We start from the raw sequence: 11,296 nt of genomic DNA, 5'->3' as shown, positions 1-11,296 counted from the left end.
TCTCTACTAAAAATACAAAAAAATTGGCCGGGCATGGTGGCGGGCACCTGCAGTCCTAGCTACTCAGTAGGCTGAGGCAGGAGAATGGCGTGACCCCAGGAGGCGGAGCCTGCAGTGAGCCAAGATCGTGCCTCTGCACTCCAGCCTGGGCGACAGAGTGAGATTCTGTCTCAAAGAAAAAAAAAGAAAAGAAAATGTGGCACATATACACCATGGAATAATATGCAGCTATAAAAAAGGATGAGTTTGTGTCCTTTGTAGGGATATGGATTCAGCTGGAAACCATCATTCTCAGCAAACTGTGGCAAGAACAACAGAAAACCAAACACCGCATGTTCTCACTCACAGGTGGGAATTGAACAATGAGGTCACTTGGACACCGGAAGGGGAACATTACACACCGGGGCCTATTGTGGGGAGGGGTGAGGGGGGAGGGATAGCATTAGGAGATATACCTAATGTAAATGATGAGTTAATGGGTGCAGCACACCAACATGGCACATGTATACATATGTAACAAACCTGCACATTGTACACATGTACTGTAGAACATAAAGTATAATAATAATAATAAAAATTTTAAAAAAGGAAGTGATCAGCACAGCTGAAATGCAAAGGATTAAATTAAAAATGAGAGAAGGATTTGTACTGGCGCTTTATCTAAGAAGACAAGTAAATGACCCATAAGCACATAACATACATTTAATATCATGAGTCTGAAAAATACAAAATTGATAGCTCATATCGATATTCCATTAAGCAAATTCAATAATGAATCAGAGTCAACAGATTGATATTGTCAATTATTGAAGAGGATGTAAGGCAAGTGGGACTCTGACACATTGCTGGAAGGAACACACACACTTTGAGAAGCAGTTTGGTCATTAATTACAAAGGTAATTACAAAAGGTAACTTATGCTTTTTCCTGTGCCCTAGCATTCTACCCTTCGTTAATTACCTGCTAGAAATAACAATGTGTATCCACAAAATTATTTATACATGAAATTACATAGCAAGATTATTCATAACATCATACTGGAAACAACCAAAATGTTTGCCCTTAAGCGAATATAGTAAAAACAGTAGAATATGTACACACAACGCAGTCCTCCATCACCACAATAACAAAGAGAACAAATTGCTCATACAGAACAACATGAATACATTATAAAGCTACTATGTTCAGTATCACAAGGTTGATATGACAGAATACGTATTTTATGTCTCTCAGAAGATAAAATGCTATACAACAGAAATCCAAGCTATAATGATAGAAAGCAGATCACTGCGTCCTTGGGGCTGGGTGTGTGGAACATTGGTTGAAAATTGGCACAAGAGGTGTTGGTTGAAAATTGGCACAAGAGGCGTTTATGAATGATAGAAGTGTTTCGTATCTTCATTTTGGTTGGTTAAAAGAATTGCATCTTTACATAGATAGATAGATAGATAGATAGATAGATAGATAGATAGATAGATAGATAGATAGATGATAGATAGATATTTGTGTATATAAATGTGTACAAACACACAGGTATATAAACAAAAATCATGCTTGTATATATTACATATGTGTGTATATATATATGTTAGTCACTACCGACCAATCTGTGAACTTAACATCGATATATATTATTTATATAACTTCCACCTCAATAAATTTGATCTGAAATACAGTAACTTTATCCTGAAGATAAAATTGGAATTAGCCACTTAATTTTCAAATAGTTATTACCCTTGAAAAGAGAATATTGGTGGAAAATATATTTATTAAGATGGGAAAGTATTGGGAAACTGTTTTTTTTTCTTCTTTGGTTGCGAATTATCTGTGGTATATTTCCAAAATGATTTCTATGTTTTAGAGTTATGATCACCCTATCATAGATCTGGTCCTGCAGAGAGGAAAGCTCTAATTTGCTGCCCTGTGGAACCCCAGGAGAAACTCCTTCTATGAACTTCAGAGTCATCTTACTGGGGGAACCATAAAATCCATATGGGAGAGGCCATTGTAGAGTGCAACCAGGGTGACTAGAAGAAAGAAGATGTTTTATGGATTGTTGAGCAGAAAATAACTGTACACATCAGCCTGAGAGTATGACAGAGATTCCAGGACTGAGTCATTAGGGTGATACCTGTGTGGTCTGGGCACAGTTGCAGCCTTTGCTCTTGGGTTCAGCCTGTGCAGGACAAAGATACTGTTCCTTCACCCACCCCGTGACTAGAAGAATGATCTTCTTTTACCTGGAGGCCAACTGCACCTAGAAATTTTTGTCAATGGACCCCATGTCTGAGATGTGCAAGGTGGAGGGAAGGGGGGACCAGGTACCTGATGTGACAGGCCATGTGCCCTGAGTTGGGGCAGGAGATTTCTCAGCAGAATTTCAGCCTGGCTAGAGGGACCACACGAGGTGACTAGGTAAGGGACAGCCCCAGTCCTGACAGCACGTGTAAGGTCAGGTCTTCCCTCCCCATGGCCTTGAGCACTGTGTGAGCAGCACTGAGGCTGCTGTGCTGTCCCTGAATAAATGTCACCATCATCTTCATGCACTGACTGGAACCCAGAGAAAGTCAGGGAGGCTGAACTGTGGACTGGAAGCAGGGACCTGACTTGTGATTCCCCAGCATTAAACTTTTCCAAAAAACAGAGGTTTAGAGCATTTCCTGGCTGGACCTGATAGCGGGACCCCTAACCCTCCATGCCACTGGTGGTTCCTGTGACCTCGTGCCCCTGAGGATGGCTGGATCACCACAGGCTAAGCCCTGACTTCTAGCTGGAGATGCAGAGAATCCTGGAAACTGAAGATGTCCAGAATAATGTGTACCCAGAGAGAAGAGAGGGGTGTGTGTGTGTGTGTGTGTGTGTGTGTGTGAGAGAGAGAGAGAGAGAGAAACAAAACAAAGATGCTCATGTGTCTACCAGGACCCATCCCTGCCTAGGCAGAGCATAAAGTGAGTGGCAACCTGTCTCATGACCAAAATGTGATTTTGAAATAGCAATTATTAAAAATGAATGCTCAGTCAGCATCCTTTCAGTAAGTACCTAAGCCTAAACTGTGGAGTACTGCATTGACACGTTCATAGGCTGATTAGGGAAGGGAGAAACCACCCAACTGAGGATGTTAGCATGGCATTTCAATGTCTTTCCTCATTGAATTAAACGCAAGTACAGGTTCTACGATCACTGAGCTGAGAATCTCTTCAAAGGAGAATATCCTTCCAGTAGATTTAATATTATCACAAAATTAAACCAATGTTACTATTCGCACATTCTAAGACTCTGGTATGTTTAAATGTTAAATTAAGAGCATGTTTTGAAAACGTCTCAATAGGGGCATGAAAACCTCAAGAGGGGCATGAAAACTGCTCTACCTTGACTTTAAAGAAACACATCACTTTCCATTTGGAGGGGAGCGTCCGAATTCCATCAGCCACACAGATCTTTTTGTAAGGTATGATTTTACATTTTATTCATTCAATAAGCTGGGAACTGCTCTGTTATACAAATACAATGTTGTACAAAAATCACAAAATGTTACAAAAGTACAAACTGCATTACTTAATAAATATGACTACAATTAGGCAAAGTGGCAGTATGATAGATTTTAGGTGGGAAACATTAACTCAAAAAAACCACACAATCTTTGCAGACATTTATACACTAATAAAGGATGATCCTACGTTGCCTTTTAAAAGAATTTAAAAGGAGTATTAAGACAGTATCTTCTGCTCTGAAATAACTGCCGAGGTTGGCTCCAGGCATTTATGCCATCAGCTTTTAAATCTCTTAGGGGAATCTAACATGCTATATTGCAGTAGGTTGATCTTGTCACAGAGTCTTATACCATGTGATTACCTGATAACAAAATCACAAACGTAAATAAAAACAATTGAGAGCACCCGACATTCTACTCTAAACATCAGTCGAGTACTCTGCCATTAGCAAGCCTCAGACTTTCATTCAAGTAAGACCTGGTACTATCCCTTAAAGAAGAAGAAGAAAAAAAAACTTCCCACAATCCTCTGTTAAGTATTCTCTCTAAAAGATTGACCATTTCTAGACAAATAATGATTCCAAAACAACAAATCTATTTTTATCAAAATGTAATGGGCCAATCATTTGGTAACAAGAATGCATCAATATAAGTTTCTAAGAATTGTAAAATTCAAATTTCAACAACATAACCACCACATCACAAACTCTGTTCAAAATAATACATTTTATATAAAACACTTCTCTTAATTTATGCCTGAAAGCTGCTTGTCAAAATTAATGTACTGTCATAGATGAAGGTACGCCATTTTTTAATGTTGTGTAAAAATACACTTTTGTAGAAAGTAGACTACCAGGAATGAACAGATTTACATTGCGAGAAATTAGCTTTCAAATTAAGCAGTTCTCACTTATACAGAAAATTATAGATGCAGCAAAATCACCCAAAACTGTTATGAAACATCATTTAGGTGCCCAGCAACCTTTAGTTCTGAGAACATTTTAAAAGATGATTGTGGAATTACACTCACAGAAAAGCTATTGGGAATTGCTGGGCGCGGTAGCTCACGCTTGCAATCCCAGCACTTTGGGAGGCCGAGTACGGCGCATCAGGAGGTCAGGAGTTGGAGACCAGGCTGACCAACAAGGTGAAACCCCGTCTCTACTAAAAAATCCAAAAAAATTTGCCGCACATGGTGGCCTGTGCCTGTAATCCCAGCTTCTCAGGAGGCTGACGCAGGAGAATCACTCGAACCAGGGAGACGGAGGTTGCAGTGAGTCAAGATCACACCACTGCACTCCAGCCTGGGTGACAGCGAGAATTCATATGGAAAAAAAAAAAAAAAAAGGAAAGAAAAACAATCTGAAAAACAAATAAAACAATAACAAACAGTGAGAGTCATCCTGCAGAGCTGCCAGGGCTGTTCGCGTATTCAATCCATGGTAACCATTTATTCTAGAGGTGGGGCAGGATTGCTGGCTACTGGTGGGAGACGCTAATGTCTGCTGACATTTGATTTCACATATTATACATATACATGATACATAATTTTATAAAACTCTCTTATATATAGTGGGATTATGTATTATGCCATCTGGATGTATTTCACCTGTTTCACAACTCTTTTACTAGTGGAAATTGGTTAGTAATGTTAGTATTTCTTAGTACTGGTATAAGTTTTTGTGTTTTGATTTTAGCTGAGTCACTATGGGCATTATGTGCAAAATGGGAGACAGTTATAATGTGGCACCATTTTTAACAACAATCCAGTATTAATGTGATTTTATTAACCACCGAAGTTCTTAACCAGTTCAGTAAACAGGAGAAGCTTAAAATCTTGGTTTTTGTCCCACTTCCTCATCTGTCTCTCTCACTGTGATTAGCACTACTGTCATACACTTGACAGTAATAATCGGCCTCGTCCTCAGGCTGGAGCCCAGAGATGAGCAAAAACGCTGTGTTACTTGAGGTCTCCTTGGAGCCAGAGACTCGACTGGGGACCCCAGGTCCCAGCTGCTTGTCTGAGTCAGAGTAGTAGTACAGGAATAAGCTGGGAGCGCTCCCTGGCTTCTGCTGGTACCAGTACATGTTTTTACTACCAACACTGAGGTCACTGCTCAGGGTGCAGGGGAGTCTGGCCGTTGCTCCCGGGGATGCAGACAGGGAGGGCGGCTGAGTCAGCACGGGCTGGGAGATGGAACCTGCAGACACAGACACAGAACGGTGAGAAGCAGGGTCAGGGCGCAGCTGCTGAGGGATCTGAGTCATGGGGGACAGATCAGGCTGGGGGCCACCTTCGGCTCTAAGCCCTGTCCCTACCTGTGCAGTGAGAGAGGAGCAGGAGGAGGAGAGGAGTCAGGGCCATGGTGGACACGGCTACCTCTGAGGCCACAGACCCAGGGTTGGGCTGCCCCAGGCCGCTCTTATCACAGCTTCACTGGGCTCATAGGGGAGGGGCTGACCATGCAAATGAGTTCCCCCATTGACTCTTCCCCAGGTGCACTCACAGGGACCAGGCCCTTGGACAGGGAGGCTGGCATGAGGCAAGAGTTTGCCCCACGGGTAGGACCAGAGAAAGAAGCAGCTGCTGGGACCACACACAGGTCATATGTAGAGGACTCTGCCAGGCACAGATGGGACAAGGCTGTAGAGTCCCAGCAGGAAGTGAAGGAGCAGCCCTGGGCCTCTGTCAGTTGAGGGCTTCCCAGCTGTGAGCACCTCTTCTGCAGAAATACACACAGAAGGTCTCACCGCGCCCCCTGCTGGTCCGCAGGCAAACTTCTCCTTTTGCAATGATCAGAATCTTCCTTCTGCTTTGTTTCCTTAACTCTTGTCTTTCAAACATGCGGGAAGAATTCCTTCAGGGAACGATGGAGCTGTGGTCCTGGTGCCATCCCTGACCCCGGGCCTCCCTCTGCGGGGCAGGGGGCCAGCAGGGGTGGCCTGCATGTAATATTGGTCCAGGAAAGTGTGTGATCTGCCCTGGGGCTGAGGACACAATGCCAGGGCGGAGCACCAAGAGGATCGCTTCACCAGGAGGCTCTTGCTCAAGATGCTGCTGTGACTAGGAGTTCACTGAGGGGAAACACGCCATGCAAGATCTCAGGCCCTTCCTGAGGAAGGTGCTGGGAGGAGACGCTGAGGCAGACTCCGAGGTGGGGGCTGCAGGAGTGGAGGGGGATATGGGCCCAGGTGTGCAGCAGGGAGGATACTGCGGGGCCCTCCGGCTGATTCTCCTCCATCTGCTGGCTAGAGGCTTGACCGCGGCTGTGCCTGTCATCAGCTCTCCTATTAGGGACTCAGCTCTGGGGAAGTTCCAGGACAAGTTCTAGAACCTGGGACAGGAGATTGGGCAGGGGACATTCCTGGGAGGCTGGAGAAACAGTGGCAGAGAAATTAGGGAAAGGGTGGAGTGGCAGGTGCTCTGAGGTGGGACACAGGGACAGGGATCACTGAACCCCAGGCTGTCGGAGAGGAGGAGATGGCCCAGAGTGTGTGGTAGGTAGAGGCCCACTCTGAGAGAAGCCCTGATGCCATGACGGCCACAGGCGGTGCAGGCGGAAAGGCAGGGCTGAAAGGCTGTGGTGAGCTTGGTGTACATCTGTCCCACTGTGACCATGGCATGACAGTGTGGAAACAAGTTAACTCAATTCAGAGGCAATCACAGCTGCAGGGACTCATTTTCCTCCTTTATAAAAACAAATGCAGGTCTTAAAATAACATGTGACAGGAGACTCAGGTTGCGTTGTTATTCATTCATTCACTCATTCGTTTATTGACCCATTTCCCATTTAGAAAAAAAAAAAAAAAAGTGCAGCTAGTTGCCAGCATTCATTTCTTGGGCAAATGGGAAATGGGTTCGACACATATTTAAGGAAGGGCTGGCATGGATCAGACACTGGAGATGTAACAGGGGTTTAGGGACAGGACCCAGGTCATGGAGCAGGAGATGCTGGGCAGAAGAGGAGGATAAAGACGGCTCCAGAGAACATCCCCAGTCTGAGGATTTCATGGTGTTCCCCAGAGGAGTTGACGGCTAAGAGCCAAGGTCTCCCACAGACCCTTCTCTCCCTAGCATGCAACTCAGGGCATATAAGGGTCTTGGTGGCTGCAGGGCCTGCGGGGGCAATGCCCTGAGATGCCTGAGCTTTGACTTCACACGGAGCTCAGGTGGATGCGCAGGCCGCGGGAGGAGGGCACTGCCCATGTCCGGAGGGGGGTGCAGCAGCAGTGCTGCTGGTGGCCGTGGAAGCGTCCCACTCAGATGCCTCTTCAGGAGAACCTGCAGGAGCATCACAGGTAACTAACATGTCCCCTGCCCCTGGGCTGGCTCCAGGCAGTGAGGAGCCCAGGGCTCCCTCCAGCCAGGTCTTCCTGCAGGAAGCAGGGCACTTCTAGTGAGCACCCCTGGGAAAGAACCCACTCCGTCGGCTGAGGCTTTATCTGACGTCTGACCTGCCTGTGGGCTGGGGCAGTTCCTAGTGATCCCTCTTCCCTCTCTCCTTTCATGGGGGTCAGAGCCGGGTCTGAAGCCCACCCACCCCCCATGCCAAGTCCTTCCCCGTTTCTCTTTCACCAGTGTCTCTACCCTCCATAAAAGAAATTTCTGATTAATTATAGAATCTACTTATCAAAGGGGCCAAACAAACAAACAAAAAAAGACTTCTATTTTAGAGAGAACATCTCATCCATGACACTGTGAGAGGCACTACTGTGCCATTAGCAGCCTCATCCTCAAGCTTGAGCCCAAAGGTATGCAAAGCCTCAGCACTGGCGGTGGCATCCACTCACACAGAGAAGAGGCTGGGGACCCTGAGCCCTGGTTCTGCTTCAATCTCAGTAGAATCTTGGTAGAGACCAGGGAGGCAAGGCTGCCTGTCTTGTCGTGTTTCCAGTAAATGTCATAGCAAACAACATTGGTGTTACTGCTCAGGGTGCAGGTGAGTCTGAATGATGATCCCAGAGATGCACAGAAGGAGTCACAGAGCATCCAGATAATCAGAGAACAATCAGCAAGGCTGCCATCCTGTGCTGTATAGTGAAAATCAGCCTGGAGTGAATAGTGAAAATCAGCCTGTGCTAAATAGTGAAAATCACTCCCCAGTCTGGAGCCCAGAGATGACCAGGGCGGCCAAATTGCCTCACATGGGGCTGGGGAACTTCCCTGAGGTCCCTGAGGGATAGTTGTTACCTCTCTGGGTCTGAGGTTTGGGGACATGTCCCAGGTGCTCCTGAATCCAAGTTGTGCCTTGATTGACAGTATGACGGCTGTTTCTAGGGCAGGTGATTGTCATTGTCAGTCCTGGAGACTCGGTCAGTGAAGGAGGCTGTCAGCATCATGTGGATCATAGACCCAGGAGGGTGGAGACAGAGAGAACAATGAGCCCTGTGAGGAAGGGAGTGGAGCAGAGGTGGGCTGAGGACCGCATGGAACCTTCTCCCCAGAGCAGGACGGGCCTTAGCTGGGCAGGGAGGGAAGAGGACAAAAAGCAGAGGGGCCAGGTCATGGTGCAGGTGCTCAAGAGATCTGCACCCCAAGACTCCAGCAGTAACAGTGAAAGTTCCTAAGGCTCTTTTAGTCTCTACAGGTCTCAATGGGAGAGAATGTCCTACATTCAAATATGTCCCTGCACCCAGATCACCTCCAGGACCCCTCAGCCATAGGCAATGTCTCTGTTGTCTTGAGGAAGAAGAGGAGGATGAGGAGTTGACCTGAACCAGGCCCCACAGGGTGAGAGAGCCTGATCCTAGACCGCCTGAGTGTCCCTGAAGGTTCTGACAGCTGCAGTCACTTCCCATCTCAGCTCAGTGAGTTCACTGTGCGCTCAGCTCCCCTCCAACCTCCTGAGGAGCTTCCCAGTTGGCAGGGCCAGACACGCTCACCTCCTGACACAGCCTCACAGGTCCCCAGCTGACCCCATGCCCCTTGACATCACCAGGACACAGCCCTGCTGACTCACTGAGGGTCTCGCAGGCGTGGGCTTGATTGTGCTGTTCACTCCCCAGAGGCTGGCGCTCAGGGAGGAGATGGGGAAGCCAGGGGGACTGTTCTTAGGGACCACAGGAAATGACCTGAGGAGCAGGTAAGCGAGCAAGCACGGTGTTCTTATTCACATTTAATTTTACAAAAGTGTTGGCAGCAAGCCCCCCACAATCTGGCCATAAACTGGCCCCCAAACTGGCCATAAACAAAACCTCTGCAACACTGTAAGGTGTTCTTAATGACCCTAACACCCGCGCTGGAAGGTTGTGGGTTTTCGGGAAGGAGGGCAAGGAACACCTGGCCTGCCCACGGTGGAAAACCACTTAAAGGCATTCTTAAGCCACAAACAATAGCATGAGTGATTATGCCTTAAGGGCCTGCTCCTGCTGCAGGTAACTAACCCAACCTATTCCTTTAATTCGGCCCATCCCTTTGTTTCTCATAAGGGATACTTCAGTTAATTTAATATCTGTAGAAACAATGCTAAAGGCTGGTTTGCTGTAAATAAATATGTGGGTAAATCTCTGTTCCGGGCTCTCAGCTCTGAAGGCTGTGAGACCCCTGATTTCCCACTTCATACCTCTATATTTCTGAGTGTGTCTTTCATTCCTCTAGCGCTGCTGGGTTAGGGTCTCCCCGAATGAGCTGATCTCGGCACAAAAGACAATGGGAAGTATTGGTAAAGACCTCATCTGCACCTGATAATACTTCGCCACCTAGGATTCCGCAAAGCATCACCTCTGTTCGTGGAGGTATTTCCAGCTTATTTTTGAAGTAGATCACTTTCTATCCAATTCTGAAATCACCCTTTTCACCTAAATTATGACAGCATTTGAGGATGATCACGATCTTTTCAGCCTCCGTGAATTTACCTATCATGGAGATTTGAGTCATTCATTTCAGTATATTTGCATTTTGTTCCTTTCACTGAGCATAATTTTTCAAGGTCCGTTCATATGGAGCTCATTTCAGTACTTCCACCTTTCAATGGCTGAGTCACATGACCTTGGATGGAAGAAGGGTCTATTATATTTCCATGTGCATTGTACAAAAGTGCAAAGCAGGGGTGTCCCATCTTTTTATTTCCCTGGGCCACAATGGAGGAAGAAGAATTGTCTCAGATCACACATAAAATTGATACTAACAGTATTGATACCAAGAGTATCAATAGCTGATGAACTATAGAAAATTACAAAATATATCATAATGTTTTATTAAAGTTTGCAGATTTGTGTTGGGCCACATTTAAAGCCTTCCTGGGCTGCATGTGGCCTGTGGGCTGTGGCTTGCAGACTGATGGAAAGCATTGTGTGCTGTCCTAGTCAGAGCTAAACTCTGTGTTACAGGATCTGGTTAGGCCGTCTACACCTCTAATAGCACAATCTCTGACTTCTAGTTGCTTGGAAAACCACTCAGCCATCCAAACACTGAAGCTTGGTGTTATTCTTTTGTCTCATAGATGGGAACCAGAAACATAAAAATTAGAAAACTAGCCTCATGCTCAGCAGAATGGCATAAACACATTTCAAAGTCAAGCTTCCTAGTAGTTGAGGACATGCTCTTTAACTGAGAATCTCAATCTGGGATGATTTTGTCCCCAAGCATGGGACATGTGGCAGTGTGTCAAGACAGTCTTGTTGTCATCAATGAGGGGAGGCTGTTAATAGTATCTAAAGGTAGAGACCAGAGAGGCAACTGAATATCTTATGCTGTACAAGGCAGACGCCAACCAGAACATCCATAATGGTGTGGCTCAGAGACCCTGTTATAAGCTACGTTTATCCCACAATTGATCGTGCACATATCAGAAAACCAGCCATCAAG

General features: G+C 45.9%; 1 protein-coding gene across 1 annotated transcript in view; it reads right to left on the bottom strand.

The window, feature by feature from the left end:
* LOC105515509 (immunoglobulin omega chain-like) overlaps positions 1 to 5,854 on the bottom strand; it is an 8,076-nt gene extending 2,222 nt beyond the window's left edge. Inside the window, exons 1-2 of the mRNA XM_011947339.1 lie at positions 5,809 to 5,854; positions 5,364 to 5,690 (exon numbers count right to left, since the gene is read on the bottom strand). Of these exons, the coding sequence (XP_011802729.1) occupies positions 5,364 to 5,690; positions 5,809 to 5,854 (373 nt within the window). The remainder of the gene's footprint in view (positions 1 to 5,363; positions 5,691 to 5,808) is intronic.
* Positions 5,855 to 11,296: the final 5,442 nt, after the last annotated feature.

This window comes from Colobus angolensis, unplaced genomic scaffold (genome assembly GCF_000951035.1).
Source record: "Colobus angolensis palliatus isolate OR3802 unplaced genomic scaffold, Cang.pa_1.0 Scaffold260, whole genome shotgun sequence".
NCBI classification, from domain to species: Eukaryota; Metazoa; Chordata; class Mammalia; order Primates; family Cercopithecidae; genus Colobus; species Colobus angolensis.
This window is presented reverse-complemented; position numbering and strand designations above follow the sequence as displayed.